This window comes from Limanda limanda, chromosome 3 (genome assembly GCF_963576545.1).
Source record: "Limanda limanda chromosome 3, fLimLim1.1, whole genome shotgun sequence".
Lineage (NCBI taxonomy): Eukaryota > Metazoa > Chordata > Actinopteri > Pleuronectiformes > Pleuronectidae > Limanda > Limanda limanda.
In genome coordinates, this window is record NC_083638.1 from 7,854,209 (window position 1) to 7,872,266 (window position 18,058).

Genomic DNA, 18,058 nt, shown 5'->3' on the forward strand with positions numbered 1-18,058 from the left:
CACTGGAGTCAGTAACACCGTTGACAACGTGCATGATAAGAAAGAGGAGGCAGCTCTTCAGTCGGGTTGTGTTCTGTCTGCATGTCTGAGCCCTGGAGAAAACACAAAGACCCACATTGTGCAGACGCCACTTTGCAAATTGCATTGATCTCTCTCTCTCTCTCTCTCTCGATGTGAGTCCCACCTGCCGACCATCCTGACGTCTGCGTTACAACAGGATAAGAGCAGCTGCACAGAACTTCTTCTTTCTCCTTCCTCCGTCATTTTCTGCCTCTCTCCTCTATCTACCATTTACTGCCCTGCATCACCCCCCCACCCACGCACAGACACACGTGCACCTGCAGTAGCACACGACACGCTTTCCCCTCGCTGATAACTGGTATGTCCGACATGCTTTCCCCCGTCCTGTCCGTCTAATTTCAACATTATTAGTCGCCACGCTCACGAGCAGCTGTGCAGCTACAGAACACGAGTTAATGAGTGAGGAAACCCGGTGGAACGCGGCAGCAGGGTCAGAATCCTCCGTGTTTCACTTCGACCTGCGTTAAAGAAATTGAAAGATGATCAAACGAGTCTCAGAAGAGGCTCCAGACCAGCGATCAGGGGAGAAGGTTTTGATTTCAGGGGTCAACGTGGGTGATGGGTGACATCTTGTCCTCACTGTGACTAATGTCCCCTGATGCAACTTATTTTGCCTCAATCTGATCGAGACGGTGTTGAAGTAGTTTGGAAAATCAAGGCCTGATTAAGCTTAATGTTTCTCTTATCATCCGTCGGCCAGCAGCCAGGCATAAGCACACGGTGATGGAAATTACATGAGAGAGCTTCTCGTGGGATCTTTTTTTAATTTACAAAACAGACGATTTGAGTGAAGCTGTGCGTGAAAAATAGACTTTTTGATCTGAGTCAGTTTGATTGATTGCTGCACTTCTTGTTGATGAATCATCTTTTGGAGAGGCGACGTAAAGACGGATAAAAGTCTGAAGAATGATACACAGTGGAGCACAGAGCTCGGCCAACAGACACAGTAGTTACACCCCTTAGATGATGAGTTTTATTTGGATCTGCATCATAGACGTCAGTCCCTTCTATGATTATTTTCATCAAGATCCACCAATTGGCAAAAGGTGAAAATGAAAACTCTTAATCTAGATCAACATTTAATGGATTTTCTTTTGGCCAAAGTTTCATCCAAAATCTGTTCAGTAGTTTTTGCGTTATCAAGATAAAAAGATCAACAAAAAAAAACCTGCCAACTAACACATCCTCTTTGGCAGAGGTAAAAAAATAATTTCTATCAGTATCAAAATTCAACTTAGTATTATTTCAAGAAATATTGCCGTCAGTAGACAATGTGTGAGTCCCCAGCTTTTGACACTTCTCAATTTAACTTGGTGTTTTGCTCCATTGCTGCATCGTACAGTTCTGTGCAGGAACTTAAGTTATAGTTCATAGAGTTGTGACTGTCCACGCATACAGTCACACCTTATAGTTTCAGCTGGAATTGTGCGAGTACTAACAGATTGACAAAGAAATCATAAGCTCCTTGATTGACTTTCAATATGCTGCAAACCACATGTTCTTCCCCATATATGACATATATATGATCTTTAGCTAAATGGCACCCTGAGCATTATTTTTCTTTCTTTCCCCCAGATCCAAATATATATCTAACCCTAACAATTGTGTTAGAAATCAATCTCTGCCGACACAGTTCCTCCTGTAGAACAGAGGCCGTCTCTCAGGAGACTTCATGGTTACTCACAGACCCGACGTGGAGTGCACTCTCTCTCTCTCTCTCTCTCTCTCTCTCTCTCTCTCTCTCTCTCTCTCTCTCTCTCTCTCTCTCTCTCTCTCTCTCTCTCTCTCTCTCTCTCTCTCTCTCTCTCTCTCCATCCCTCCTAACGAGCGGCCCTCCCTCCACACGGGCCTGTAACTGACCGACCTGTTTCATCTGCCGTGAACCTGCAGCGACCGTCCCACTGCGGGAGCCTTCAGAGCAAATATACAGTTCAAAATAGGTTCAGGCAGCTCATGGTCGAGTGGACACGTGCACGTTGAGAGTCTATAACCGGAGGTCACCGTGTACATGCACACACACACACACACACACACACCTCAGAGTGTCCGGGGGCACAGGCTACACAAATATCCACTCACATTACAGGTCTGTAATAAAGCAACAAACAAGCCCCTGCATGCTCCAAATTTACTTCCCATGTAAACTGGGAAAAAAAATACCATAAATATTATTTAGTGTTTTATTCATTCTCATTTCGTTGTGCGGTTCGATAGAAGAGTTGTTAGGCACCGTGAGAACAGTGCAGCTCCACGAACGGGAAATCATTCTGTTATCATAAAAACCCAGTAACTCACTCCCATGAAGACCATTGACTGCTGTTGGGCTCACAGAGTTTATTAAAAATGCCATTTCTGAATTGGCAGAGCGATAAAAATGGTCGGTTCTGGCCGAGAGCCAGCGTTCATGGGCAACACATTTGCATTGATTGTTGATAGGCTAATGAAAACAGGCAGTAAGTGTCAGTGCTGAACGTTTCCAGCAGAATATTAAAAACTTTCAAACACTCAGTTTACCAGACGTGGTTCAGACAAACAGGGTAAAGTCGAAACTATGAAATTCAGAAGTAGGCGTCGTACAAGTATTGAGTTATTGAAGCTTAGGTTGCAACTGCAGCAAACTGCTTTTAAATACGATTACCACCAAACGACATTTACATAAAGTAAATTAAAGTCCAACACAATCTATGTTTTAAACTCTCAGAAAGTCGTCAAATAAAAGAAAACCAATCAGGATAAATACAGACCTTGTTTTAGGGCCCTTCATATTATTCAGTTTTGTCCGGAAGCGCCAGAATGGATTGATTTAATTCAATCTCTGTAATTTGCAGACCTCGGAGGAAGTGTTCTTCTGAATTGTGTTAAATCAATTTGAATATATTTGGAACTTCTTCACACACAAAGTGAACTAAGAAAATCAAGTTAACTTTTCTCCTACAGACACAAGACCAAAACAATCTTCTAGACGATTTCCTGTATATTTTAATAACCAGTAGTTGCCACATATAAATCCACAAAAGCACCAAAACAAGCAAACCTGTCTAAAGCAAAGAAATTGGCTGACGTGGAGAAACCAAATCTCCATTTGCATGTGTATGTGTAACTGTAGATTCCATTAGATAACATTACACCACCGCCTGTAATACAGCAGTTTGCTAAATCCGGCTTTAAATTAGAGTAAAAACGATTTAACGTCCTGATGTTGGGTTACATCAGCCTGAAGCTGTCTCCTGAGGTCTGTGGTTTTCCGCCCGGTGGTTTCGCAGCCACAGGTCGTCTCTCTCCTGGCAAAACTACACTCTGACATTTGATTCTCGGTGGAATTATATTTGAAGTGGGGTCAGACGTCAGCCTGTTCTGCTGCTGTCGTGTTTTTCTTTCTGCCTTTGCTGCGGTAACGCTGTAAGTGCATAAAGCTTAAGACCAGTCCAGCAACACAAAACATTTCTCCTCCGACGTGAGCAGTGAGCGAGAGGCGCTGGAACCGGTGCAGAATGAATGTTCATGATCTGTGAGGCAGCTGCTGCCTGGTTAAAGATGTGAAGGCGGATTGAACCGTGTTGATACGGAGCAGAGATCCAGCCCCAGTCGGGATGTGGGGGGGGGGGGGGGAAGGGTCAGGGTCCGTATCGGAGCGTCAACCCTCCAGGGCCGTTACCCGGGGCGGTGGGGGGCTTACCTCTGCAGATGGTGCCGTTGCCCACGTAGCCCGGCTTGCAGGTGCACAGGTGTCCTCGGATGGTGTTGGTGCAGATGGCGTTCACGTCGCACAAACTCTGGCTGCTGGCGCACTCGTCATGTTCTGAGGGAGAGAATTATGAATTATTATCAACTGAGGTGATAAAAATGTTGAATTATAAGAAGGAAAACAGAGCAGTTAGCAAGTGAGAGGATGTTTCCAAACTCCAGTTCTGTTTGGAACGGTCAACATGTGACGTGGATCCTGTGACAAATATGAATGAATACAACATTTCCTTCAGGAATCATATTTCATTTGATCTTATCTTACTTTTTAAAACAACCATCACTTGGCAGAGGTGTGATATACAACAGTTTGAAACATGGTCGGTGAACTGCCGGACAGATTCCTCTGTTTCAGCACCAGTTACCTTCATGATGTGGGAATTATACCAGTGAGACAAAACATCAATGAATTATATCACATATAACATTAACAAAAAGGTTGATCTTGCTCTAAATATCTCAATATTTCCACTATTGTGATACTATTGTAACTATTGTAATCAGTGACTGTTTATATATCCGTCCATTCAAGTTGCTTCTGAAAAGCTTGGGCATGAACTGTGATGGAAATTGTTTATTTTAATATATATTTTTGGGGGCTTTTCTTCATTATTGACGGCACAATCAATAAGTGAGAATTTTGATGATCTCCTTGTCAGTGACACGTCTCGCAGGGAAATCTCTGCTGGAAACTGTTGACACGGTGATTATTGCTCTTTATCACAAAGTGAGAGACGGACGACATTTCTCTCGTTATATCTCGGAGTGAATGACAGAATCAAAACGTGGATAATGAAGGTGACAGAGCTCCGATCGATTTGGCACCGATTGTGTCGCCAGGTTGGAAAAGCCGATGAAACGATGCAGCATCTGGAGTTGAGGATATTTTGCCTCTTTTCAGAATCAGAAGGTATTTATTTATTTCAGAGTGATACGAGCAGTTCTACATATTAACAGACGAGGGAAAGATCTGCTGATTGTTATATTTTAGTTTCATTGCCCAAGGGGGAAGCAGAGTTGTTTTCCTTTGTGCTCTTTGTGTAGTGGTAACACAAACTGGTGGCGTGGACACACACATGAGAACAAAGTCTCCACAGCGGCCGACGGACTGGAACTGCAGCTCGGTCGGATCCGGGCATCTTTGCTCTTTCTGCTTTTCTCCCTGCAGTAGTTACACAGTCCTTCATGGACTATATAAATTCTACGACCATAAAACTGACTAATTATAGGAAAGCTGGCAAGGTGAGTGGTGGGTGAGTGGGTGGTGGTGGGGGGGATTTTCATTCATGAAATGCTGACTCACTGAACATGAGGGGAACACACCAGCTCGATGCTCCGGGTCAGAGTTTTGTATTCTGATATCATGAACTTGACTTTTATGGGTTTTTCTCTCAGTCGGAGGCCGGAGGGAAGATGATGTTTATTGCTGCGGCAGACAAAGTGCGATTTCACCTCGAGTGGAAGTCAGTAACCGTCGTTAACGTGCAGCTTTCACTTCACTTTCCAGATGTTTGCCACGGTTTGAAACGACTATTTTAGACTTCGATGTTTGTGGTGCAGTCTGCTACACATAGATATCAAAGACTCACCTGCAGACTGAAAAGTTCTGTATTTACCGAGAATTAAAAGAGCAACTCAAAGTTAGTGAAGAAAGTAAATAGTTTATATAAACTTCTGTGTGTACGTCAGAGGCAAAATCCATGTTTCCACAGATCGATATCTAAATCGTTACCTTAAGAAAGAAAGTGCTGGAGTGTTTTACTGGTTTGTCTCTTTCGGATTTCACAGTGTAAGAATTATTATCGACTGAGACGATAAAGATGTTGAAATATAAGAAGGAAATCACAGAGTTACAATGAGCAGGAAGAGCTGCAACATGACACTTCACCACTACATGTCACTAAACTTTAGACACTGAACCTTTAATTCTTCTGTTAACGAGATTTTCTCTAACGGTTGATTGAATGTAAAGTGACAAGTTGTATTCGTGATTTTCCAGCATGTTCTTTATCTCTGCTCCTGACACGTCAAATAAATATCTCCACCACTGATACTCGTCCTTTGTGAGAGTTTATCAATAATATACAAGTGACTGATTTCTCCGGGCTCTACTTCCTCAGAAGGTTAATCTCACGAGGATCAACGTGCACGTGACATCACCCGCTACACCTTCCACTAACAGGCCTCACAGCGAAAGGCCCTGATGAGGCTGATCTGCAGTCGACCCGAGGAGCAGCGGTAATGAGCCATTAGTGAAAAGTGGAAATCAGATTCATACGTGTTTTTTAAATAAAGCGTCATCACAACAACTCGTCTGATTGTGGATAATCTGCCGCCGGCAAACATGAGAGGAGCAGATTTTTGGCAGCATGTTTTCAGATTGGACTCCTGCTGCGGAGACTATCAAGCAGGTTAAGGACGCAGACCAGTTAGAATCAAACAGGATTTTTGGATGATTGCGAACAATACAACCTTTGATTATACAGCTGCATCGCTGAAGTATCTTTAGAATCGAACCGTGACCTGTTTCTTTAAGTCCAGGACGTGGCCCGAGGCTGCCTCCGCTCCGAAGGTGCACACTCACTACAACACACTCCTCATTAATATGCAGAAGCTTTGGTGGGAGTCATGACTAATGCATTCCCCCTTAATTAATGAGCGGTGCTCACGGAGCCCCTGAAGCAAGTGGGAGAAATTATTTAGCTTTTTCTCTTGCTGTGGATTTCCTCCCTGTGTTGAACTCTAAAGTGGAGGTGAATGTCAACAGAGCTGCTGGGACGCGGGAGAGTTTATGAGAAGGGATAGAATCAGGTATCCTGCATTAACCGTACAGTACAAGAGGAAGGTTTGCTTCATTAAGTATTCAGTGTGTTAACAGCCAAAGGATGCTGAAAGAGGAGACGCACAATTAAAACGCTGACGGCCTCGACTACTTATTAATTCTGTTTAATGTCGGCCGGGCCAGTTGAAATTGTAGAGAAGCATAAACACACCGATGCAGAGGCCGAATCGATGGATAGCGAATAAGTGGAAAAGATGCAAAGCTCAATAATTGATAAATCTCCTCTAACAACGCCTGGTTTTGTGGTGCTGCAGCCTGTGGTGTTCAGGTGCTGCAGAATATATTTAAAAAAAATCTATCCGTTATATATGTTCCCGACAGAAACAGAAGTACAACTTTATCTGCACAATAAACCTCACCTGAATGAAACATTGAACTATTATTATAATTACAGTACTGTAACTATAGTCCTTCTGCTGATGTTCTCTTTGATGGGCGGCTGCTGTTAAAGTCTCAGATTCACTGCAGCTCGGCACAGGTAATGCATCACACAGAGCTCCCCCCCGACCCGCAGCCGGCAGCTCAGTCCATCAAAGACGCCTTTTGTCCTGCACTTCAGAACGAGCACAATGCTGCTGTCAGAGCACTTGACAGCTCCTCACTCATTCAATGAAAGCTCCATCCAGAGGAGAGAGGAGGTGCAGGACCAGGCTGGCTTTTAGAATCAATATGAAAACTGAAATCAATGCGCAGAGTACATTCATGTTGTGTGGTGACACTGGGGTTGGCGCTGAAAGAAGGTTCTGGCTAGGATCTTCAATGGATGGATGGATGATGGAGGGACGGAAGGATGGATGGATGGATGGATGGATGGATGGATGGATGAACATGTTATTGTGTTTGAGGGCTGCTGTATTCTCTATCCTGTGCGTCCATCTCTCTTTAGCAAATACAGATGTTTTTTATCATTATTGTGCAGATGTTTTAAATTATTTATACGACTGTCAAACCTGATCTTGTGTCTTTGCTCTTCATAACTGCTCAAATAAAGAAAGATGTTTAGTTCAAACACTGTCTTTACTTTGTTTTTTGTGTTTTTAAACATTCCGACTTCAAAGCTCCTGAAAACACAGAAGTCGGAAGAACAAATACCCGACTCGGCTTCTGAGGAGCAGGTGGATGCACAGTCAGCAGATTCATCCGTCAAATTTTCCCGACAATCTGCTGTATGATATATAAACTTGTGTTAAGTGTGAGGGTTTTCAAAATAATCTTAACGCTACCAATGGTGTGGAAGTCTCGCGGATCTCGATCGTAAAATATCAAACATTATAATCTCAACCCTCACTTGCCAATGAGAGCGACAAACCGGATTGTTGCGTACTTGACGAACTGCGACTAAAAACAACGATAAATCTACCGATAAAATAAAAACTCACCTCCAGCAAACGCTGCAAATGCTTCTTCAACCAACTCAGCTAGGATTTCATTATTTTTTGTTGTTGTTTTTAGCTTCAAATCAAAGCAGACACAAGCTGACGACCTTAATCTTCCTATATGTCGATTTTTGTGATATCTCAAGTCTCTGGAATCTCCTCCGTGTAATGTCAAATGATCTAGTTTGTGTGTTGGGACAATTAGAATATTAAGAATCAGTTAAATCTGCCATGGTTTCTAAAATTCCGTGATTCTGTTAGAAGTTAGAATCCTCTCGTGCTGCCACCAGGCGTTAAGCAGCTGTAATATCATATTTAAAGGCTTCTGTATTTCTATTGAAAGTTTATTTTCACAGAAAACCACCGGCTAATGGACTCGATTCCAACGCACTGCTACACTGGCTTCAGAAATCAGTAGCAGCAGCTGTCGCTTGGTGGGTGGACTGAAAAATAACAGGTCTCACAGAATAATTAATGGGCTGTTTCGACCATTAGGGATTGATAAGATCTACCAGTTAGAATATCCGAGGGGGGATTCTCTCCCTGCGTAATACAATAACCAGACCCAGTGATGAACGGTCGTGTCACTGGAAAGTTATTACACAGACGCTCGTGAGCATGGTGATTTTCCTGGAGATACCAGCTGACACCGGGTCGGAGCTCACTACCCAGGTTCTGATCTAATTAGTGAATTATGAAAACGAGCGATGCAGCGTCAGGTCTGAACACGAGTGAGACGGAGTTAAAAAGCCTCAGGACACACATCGATTCCTCCGCTCGGGTTGAAACATGGACGATCGTTTCCCTTATTTGGCCTCAAGCGGATGATTTGTGTCCCTTCACGCTGAGTTTGTGTGTAACACTGGGCCTGTATAATGAGCTTCTTAATTTAAACACATAATTAATATGCGAGGAGGAAGAGCAGGAGCAAACAAGGAACATTTACTGAATCTTTAGCATTTTAATGCTTGTTTATTTGTTTGTTTGTCGGCAGGATTCTGTTAAAACGACTGATCAGATTTCCTTAAAACTTGGTGGAAGGATCAGACCAAGATATTTCCCAGGGTATAATTTGTTGATCCCGATGACAAAAATAAAAAATCTATTTGGTGCAGACCAAAATAAAATCCTGGATCTACTGAATTTGTGGTTTCATAACAGAAGTGTCGGGCCTCAGCTGAGATGTGTGCACTTCCCTGAAGGTCAGTCTGATTTTATATGTTTAACTTCAACTCCTCTACATCTCAATAATTCATATGACAGTGTCTGTGGTTCCTTTAAAGATGAAGATGTTTCACCACAGACAGTGCGGGAGCTCTTAAGATATAATAAATAAATATTGTATTTATATATAAAAAACAGTGTGACCTCAAAAAGCTTAATTATTGTAATTTTAATAATGAAATCATCGCTAAATATGCACCAGACCTTTCTCACTGCAGAATAAATTACTATCGACACAAAAGTACATTTTGCTGATTGAATGAATCCAACTTAAAGTAGGATTTTGAATTTCGAGTATATTTATGGTATGGTATTAGTACTGCTACTAAAAAAAAGGGTCTGAGTATTTCCTCCACTACTATACTTACGTATATAGTATATAGCAAAGACAAGGTGAATTAGTGAGTCACTGCAGAGGCTTATAGAGTTTAAAAGTATTGGTACTAAGTATTCTATCACTATTATTACATACTCTTTACTCAAGTATCTCTTTTTAAAATAAATTAATCCAAACCTTTGAAACCTCTAATTATTCATCACGCTGACGATCTTATCACTTGAGATTTTCCCGGACAGACAAATAAACACCTCAAATATTTATAGAAGTGAAATGAAATGTGCTGATGCTGTAACTTAAGCCGCTCTGACCCTGTTTGAAATTCAACATAACTACTGTGTTTAAATGTGGAGGAACAAGCTAATAATTAATAAACCTTTTTGAAGTGCATTAAACGTGTTTGAGCACCAAATTGTTTCATGGGGATAATCATTATGTTAAAAAAAAAAAGGCATGACCGGGACTGTAATTAGTGTAACACTATCAAAGTCCCCTTCAGTAATGGCTGTTATTAGACACAGCTGGGGCTCAGTGATCCGACTGTCGAGAAAAGTCACTAATTCTAAATAGAACCGATGAATGATTGAGACCTTGTCCAGTAAATGTAACTCAGGTCTGACAGTGACATAAACACTTTATTCATTTATCCATTCTGCGGATAAGAAGATAATGAATACATAATTTTGACAGGTTTAGAAAAAAGGAAAATTTAAATCTTTCATTGGGTCTAAGAGACAAATAAAAGCTAAAATAATCGCTGTAATGACTTTTATCAGAGATGAATCAAAAATGTGACAAAGCCTTATGTCCCTTTTCATAGGAATAAAACATATTTCACAATGTTTAATGAAAGATAATAAACAATCCTGGATCTGCTCCTTGGTCCAGATCTGTACAAAAATTAAAATTGACCAAAGTAATCTTTGTGAGTACAACATGACATTTCTGCTACTAGGGGATATGATGCAAGTACACAATGCATGTCAACACAATATATTACATAGGTCTATTTGTTTTAGATATTTTAACAACAACGTTTACAATGAGTGATGAGGCCATTTTTCTGATCAGTTAATGTAACCTTCGATGCACTTAGCCTTAATAACACCTGTGTTATAATAAATAATTCAACTCTGTGTCAATCAACTCGTCAGCCGACTGAAAAGCATATTTAAAACCTTTTTAACCGACCTTCTCTCCTCCTGAAGTAAACACTGCAGCCGTGACGTCTCCTCACATCTTCTGTTCATGTTCCACTGCACACATCTCTGTATTTTTTTCAAGACCGTCTCTGAAACTTCACCTGAAAGCGTCGGCAGACCTTGTGTGTAAAAGAGTGAATCTGCGAGTAAAACCAACACCTCGTGATTCACTTTAACTTTGCATAATGAATATCTAAAACGCGTCCTCGCCGCTTAAGCACCTGCCGTTGTCTCATTCAATAAACTCGAGCAGAACACATCACTAATGTGAAACTTAATGACCAGTGACAGGGCCGTAAAAAGAAAAAGTACAGAGCTCGCCAGGATTTTTCAAGGGTTTCTCCCCTTGAATCTATTTTATATTTGAAGCCAAAGTCGTCATGCTCGCCTCCTGCTGGTCACCTTGACACTGGGGGGAAATATTGATTGGCTGTTGTAGCATTTAGCCCGAGGGCACGGATTCACATGAAATTAGTCGGATGAATATTTCAGATTTTCCTGCCGTGATCCATCTGGAGCTGGAGAAACAGTTTTCTTTTGACCCGAAGGTCGATTAATTCCATCTCACGCAGCTGCTCTGCGATACGACTTTGTGTGCATAGAGGAAAAAGATTTTATTAAGATTTCACGGAGACAAAACAGAGCTTAACAGGCTAATTGAACAGGGCAGAGTGGAATTAGGAACCTTTGTGTCTTCTGGTGACTTTTTTCTCTAAGCAGATTTACTTTAATTTCCTTCTGTCTCGTGTTTTACATCATCAATTATACCCTTGTTGAATTAAAGCACAAGGACGTGGTGGATATGTTTTGAATATTCTAGTTCCTACTCTTTCGTTTATTCTAAAGAGGCTTTTGCATTTAGTTCATGTTCCCTCAACCTATAACCAGACCTGTACTTCAACTTACAGATGACTCGGCCACTTAGGAGCAGATGAAACAAGCTGTAAACACAACGTTGACTCGTTTTCTCCGTGTAAAGACGTTAATGAAAACCAATTTAAACATACAGAGGCTGTGGAGCAATAAAAGAAGTGATGAATGCAAGTCCTGTAATCACTTTACCGCCCGTCCTCCTCCTGGAAATTACATTTAGGACTAAATGTTTTCTCCCAGTTATGATCTGGTGGCAAACTAAATACTGGCTGGATTTGTGAATGAATGAATGAATGAATGAATGAATGAATGAATGAATGAATGAATGAATGGGTGCAGGGTTTCCAGGAGGAGGCAAGATGTTCCCGTATTAAACCAGACCCCAGATCTTCCAACCTATTAATGTTCAATTCATTCCATGCATCCTATTTGCCAAAATCATTAATAAGCAGCATTTGTTCATTATAATAACGGACACATGAGCTGGTCTAAATTATATTTCTTTCAAAATCTGGTGTAAATTAGCTGTTAATTAACATAATCTCCAGGATACAGGGATCAGCTATTCTAGCCCTGTTGTGGAGTACCACAGAGAAATGATGGTGAGAAAACACAGAGACAGTAAAGTTACAGAAACAAAGAATTTAAAATAAAGATGGTCGATGAGTGTTCACCTCCTGCCACTATCCAGAAATGAAGCCAACATATCTTGGATTCTCGTTTTAATGGAATGAAATAACCAGGAACGACCTCAAATGACAGAAATGATCTTTGAGAATGTAATTGGTTAATATCCCATCCGCTAACATTGAGGAGACGGCGTTAATCTATGGTTTTATATGAGCAAACCTCTCTCACATGTATTAATCACGTGATCCATGATGTCATAACAGGTCATTTTCCAGACTCTACTTGTTGTTTTGGAACGAGCTGATTCTGTGAGTATGAATTCCAAAGGAAAAATCATCATTTACAAATTAACCTCCCCTGGCTTTTTTTCATTTTGACATGTTTTAATGAAAACAACATTCACGCAGCGCATTCATCCCAACATGCTGCACAATGTGACTCCTTCACCTCGGCATCAAAACAACCATTCAAACCCAACGGCAGCGGTAATATGAACTTAACAGTTTCTTTACATCTGTTTATATTTCTCATTAATTTGCCGAATTTGTTATGAAAAGGAACCAAAGAAGCAGGAAAAAAACATGGCACCAGAGGAGAATGAATGCAAAACTGCTGAGGGAGCGTGTGTGTGTGTGTGTGTGTGTGTGTGTGTGTGTGTGTGTGCATTAAAGACCTGGCACTTTAAAACAAGTGCTTCTCATTATGCCGCAAATATTTTCATTTACATCATAAATTACAGCTGCTTCCTTCGGTGGCTTGTGAGCTTTTTTACAGAGTCCGCAGCAGCCAGTTCATATATCCTCTGTGTGCGGTGGCACCGGGGGGGGATAATGCAATTCATTTACGACCCCATGAAATACACAGCTCACGGCAATAAAGATGCTTAGGTTGCAGTTCACATTAATGAAAGCATGTTCCATTAATGTGCTCTGGTGGTAAACATCCATCCCACAGCCACGGAGCATTATTATTCCACATGTCTCCACGTGCACTCAGCCTGGGGGGGGAGACGAAGCTTTAAGAGAACTCCAGATGCTTGTGCAGTCGGAGGCGAGCGGCGAGGAAACATCAAACCTCCACGGATGAATCTAAATATAAACATTAGCATCTCGCAGTCGGTAGGAAATGAGGACTAAGAAAAACTTATCTGCCTCCTTCTGCAAACTGGGTTTGATGGGCTTGTTAAATTGGCTGGTGCTGAGCCAGCCTGACAGCGGCGTGACCTCCATTTTGGAAGCGTTAATGTACACGCTGGAAGGTTGCCAAGGGTTTCCAGGCTCGTCACACCTGAGCTCCACATTCATTACATGCATAATTGGAATTGGATTTGATTAAATTTTCATTAAACACGTGATGTGTCTTTTTCTTGCCTCCCAATGCTAACATTTTTGGAGAATCCACGTAGCATCTGATGCATTAAATTAAAGGCAGCTGCTTTGGTTCAGTCTGAGTCGAGCGGCTCGGAGAGAGAGAGAGATAACCGAGGCAGGTATTGATCAGTGGGACGAGCATAGAAGATAAATACGTTCATTGAGAAGGCAGCAGAGTAAACAAAGAAAAGCCAGAGAGTAATATCAACCTTAAACAAAATCTAATAATAACAGCCTGACGACATATTCTGGAATAATTTATTGTTAATGGCGTCTTGAGGAAAGAAGTGACCTCACAAGTCTCAATCCAGCGGTTTGTTCTGTAACTGTGAGTTTTATCAGAGCCTGTTTGACGCAGGAAACAATTCAACTAGAGAATAAAAAGCCAGAGACAAGTGCACCATGGGAGTCACAGAACAACAGAGGATGAAGTCATGGATCATGACGAACTCCCACAGAGGAGGTTGAACGATGACATCATCTACAACTCTGCAAACTGGAGCCGGAACAAATCAGAGACTCTCATATCCATCTTTTAATAGATCTGTTTTATCCGTTTGTCTCCAACGTGCACTCACCCTGTGGCCCATGAAATGATTTCATCTCTCAAAACTCTGAGTCCGTCTGTCAGTCAAAAGACGTTTCATCATAAAGGTTCTTTATAATGAAACATCTTTGGATTGACGGAGAGCAGACAGCAGTCGCAGGTTTGAGGCTTTTTTGGCAAACACCTTCCATGTGAGTCGAGAAAAACAAACCAAGCACCAGAGAACAGAGTAGAGGACACAATCTAAATGATTTACTATAAATAAAGACGGACGACGCATCTCCAACTTCTCCTGCTGTACAAAAATGAAACTAAACTATGCCGGGTACAGGTGCCACTGCCTTGTTTCCTTTTTTAAAATTATATTTGGTTAATGGTAAACCAACTGTATTTATATGTCCCTCTTTCTCAAAGTACAAGTCCCATTAACACAGCACTTCTATATGGAGCCTTTTCAATATCACATAATTCACTGTCGACAGCCGTCAGGGGAAATCTGGGGTTCATTAACTTGCCGAAGGACACTTTGGAATTCAAACTGGGGATCGAACCAACGACCGGCTGGTTAACCTCTCTACCTCATGAGCCACAGCTGCTGCTCTTGGGGTTTGGGCTGGTGCTGCAATATCGAGGTCTCACCTTTACGTCCAATCGACCAAATCGCGAGTCAGGTGTTCACCCTGTTTTTATATCAATGAATAGATAAACATGTACTTTGACTTTTAAGTTTGTCCCACGTCCCGTCTGCTTACATGGAGGAGGTGTGGTTTATGCCCTGTACTGCTGATTTGTCTTCACGTTTGAAGGAGCTGTCATGTCGTCCATCTTTTCATACAGTCTACGGTTTATCTTAAAATAATGTGCTTTCAAAAAAATACAGCAAATCCAGGGTAGGTCTGTATTCCACTGAAGAAAAACCTGTTCAGGTAAAAGTGAACTGTACGAAATGTGGAGGGGCTGATCACTCGTCACAGAGACAAGAATATTACAGAGCATTTGATTAGTTTCACATCAAATGTCCTTTAAATGTTATTTTGTCCTGGACACTGAACTATGAGCAGATACGAGCTGCAAAACCTCACTTCTCTTCCTCTTCCTCCTCTTCCTCCTCCTCCTCATCCACCTCCTCCTCTCCAGTCCATCTCTTGTCCCCTGTTCCCCCCCCCCGAGCAGGTGAAATCAAGCAGAACCTCGGATTGTTTACAGGGCAGCGGCTCCAGCGCCAGGCAGCAGGGAGCGATGAGGCTGAGTGTGTCCAGAGAAGAAGGCGATGACACCATGAGTCGTGTAAACATGCTGTGGGTGACATTTTATTTCTCAGAGGAAGGAGCTGCTCACATTGTAATATTGAGAGTAGACTGTGTGGTGCCTGCGGTGATGTCAGGCTCGGTGTGTGGGCGGAGGAAGCTGCCTGACGTGTACAGAGACACACACACACACACGCACAACGTGTGTAATAAAACCGCTGGAATGTTTGTTTTATGTAATTTCCGCTTGATTGTCACGTTTGAGGAGCCAGTGTTGCCGTCGTGTCACGAAAGTCAAAATCTGACACCGCAGCCGCTAAATCTGTGACACTCCATACGGACGATTAATGTGCCATTTATTCCCCCCCCCCCCCGAGATTCAATTCACTGAAGATAATTTCACTCACTCTGTGCAAACCAACCAGGCGCCGACGTCCCTGAGTGAACGTTCCCTCAGCCGCCTGCTTGATCGACTCCTCAAGGATCTCACACATTTCTTTTGTTTAATCACAAAAGGTTTTTTTCCGCGGCGTCTGCGTGTGTTCCGTTTAACGCAGCGACAACAATGCAATTACAGAAAAAAAAGCCTTTTCCCGATCCGCAGACACAATGAAGAATAACAATACAGACGCAGCAATTACAGGAGCTAATGGGCAATCATGTTAACGTCGTGAAATATGAGCAGTCGCCTCCGTGCGGCGTGAACGCTAACGCCGGTTTAGCATTGAGGCGGAGGGAGCCCGCGAGCGGCGAGGAGGAGCCGAAGAAGACGCAGGACGAGAAGGAGGCGAAGGAGACGCAAGGCGAGGAGGAGCTGAAGGAGACGCAAGGCGAGAAGGAGCCGAAAGAGACGAAGGAGACGCAAGGCGAGAAGGAGGCGAAGGAGACGCAAGGCGAGGAGGAGCTGAAGGAGAAGGTAGGCGAGAAGGAGCCGAAAGAGACGCAAGGCGAGAAGGAGCCGAAAGAGACGCAAGGCGAGAAGAAGGCGAAGGAGACGCAAGGCGAGGAGGAGCCAAAGTAGACGCAAGGCGAGAAGAAGCTGAAAGAGACGCAAGGCGAGAAGGAGCCGAAAGAGACGCAAGGCGAGAAGGAGCCGAAAGAGACGCAAGGCGAGAAGGAGCCGAAGGAGACGCAAGGCGAGAAGAAGGTGAAGGAGACGCAAGGCGAGGAGGAGCCGAAGTAGACGCAAGGCGAGAAGGAGCCGAAAGAGACGCAAGGCGAGGAGAAGGCGAAAGAGACGCAAGGCGAGGAGGAGCCGAAGTAGACGCAAGGCAAGAAGGAGCCGAAGTAGACGCAAGGCGAGAAGGAGCCGAAGGAGACGCAAGGCGAGAAGGAGGCGAAGGAGACGCAAGGCGAGGAGGAGCTGAAGGAGAAGGTAGGCGAGAAGGAGCCGACGGAGAAACAAGGCGAGGAGGAGTAGAAGGAGACGCAAGGCGAGAAGGAGCCGAAAGAGACGCAAGGCGAGAAGGAGCCGAAAGAGACGCAAGGCGAGAAGAAGGCGAAGGAGACGCAAGGCGAGGAGGAGCCAAAGTAGACGCAAGGCGAGAAGAAGCTGAAAGAGACACAAGGCGAGAAGGAGCTGAAAGAGACGCAAGGCGAGAAGGAGCCGAAAGAGACGCAAGGCGAGAAGGAGCCGAAGGAGACGCAAGGCGAGAAGAAGGTGAAGGAGACGCAAGGCGAGAAGAAGGTGAAGGAGACGCAAGGCGAGGAGGAGCCGAAGTAGACGCAAGGCGAGAAGGAGCCGAAAGAGACGCAAGGCGAAGAGGAGCTGAAGGAGAAGAAAGGCGAGAAGGAGCCGACGGAGGAGCAAGACGAGGAGGAGCCGAAGGAGACGCAAGGCGAGAAGGAGCCGAAAGAGACGCAAGGCGAGGAGAAGGCGAAGGAGACGCAAGGCGAGGAGGAGGCGAAGGAGACGCAAGGCGAGAAGGAGCCGAAGGAGACACAAGGCGAGAAGGAGCCGAAAGAAACGCAAGGCGAGGAGAAGGCGAAAGAGACTCAAGGCGAGGAGGAGCCGAAGTAGACGCAAGGCGAGAAGGAGCCGAAGTAGACGCAAGGCGAGAAGGAGCCGAAGGAGACGCAAGGCGAGAAGGAGGCGAAGGAGACGCAAGGCGAGGAGGAGCTGAAGGAGAAGGTAGGCGAGAAGGAGCCGATGGAGACACAAGGCGAGGAGGAGTAGAAGGAGACGCAAGGCGAGAAGGAGCCGAAAGAGACGCAAGGCGAGAAGGAGCCGAAAGAGACGCAAGGCGAGAAGATGGCGAAGGAGACGCAAGGCGAGGAGGAGCCAAAGTAGACGCAAGGCGAGAAGGAGCCGAAAGAGACGCAAGGCGAGAAGGAGCCGAAAGAGACGCAAGGCGAGAAGGAGCCGAAGGAGACGCAAGGCGAGAAGAAGGTGAAGGAGACGCAAGGCGAGGAGGAGCCGAAGTAGACGCAAGGCGAGAAGGAGCCGAAAGAGACGCAAGGCGAGAAGGAGCCGAAGGAGACGCAAGGCGAGAAGAAGGTGAAGGAGACGCAAGGCGAGAAGGAGCCATAAGAGATGCAAGGCGAAGAGGAGCTGAAGGAGAAGGAAGGCGAGAAGGAGCCGACGGAGG

The 18,058-nt window shown here is 43.9% G+C and overlaps 1 protein-coding gene across 1 annotated transcript in view; it reads right to left on the minus strand.

The window, feature by feature from the left end:
- LOC132998680 (protein kinase C-binding protein NELL1-like) overlaps window positions 1-18,058 on the minus strand; it is a 213,412-nt gene that overhangs the window by 43,711 nt on the left and 151,643 nt on the right. The window contains exon 14 of the mRNA XM_061068408.1: window positions 3,758-3,880. Coding sequence (XP_060924391.1) covers window positions 3,758-3,880 — 123 coding nt within the window. The remainder of the gene's footprint in view (window positions 1-3,757; window positions 3,881-18,058) is intronic.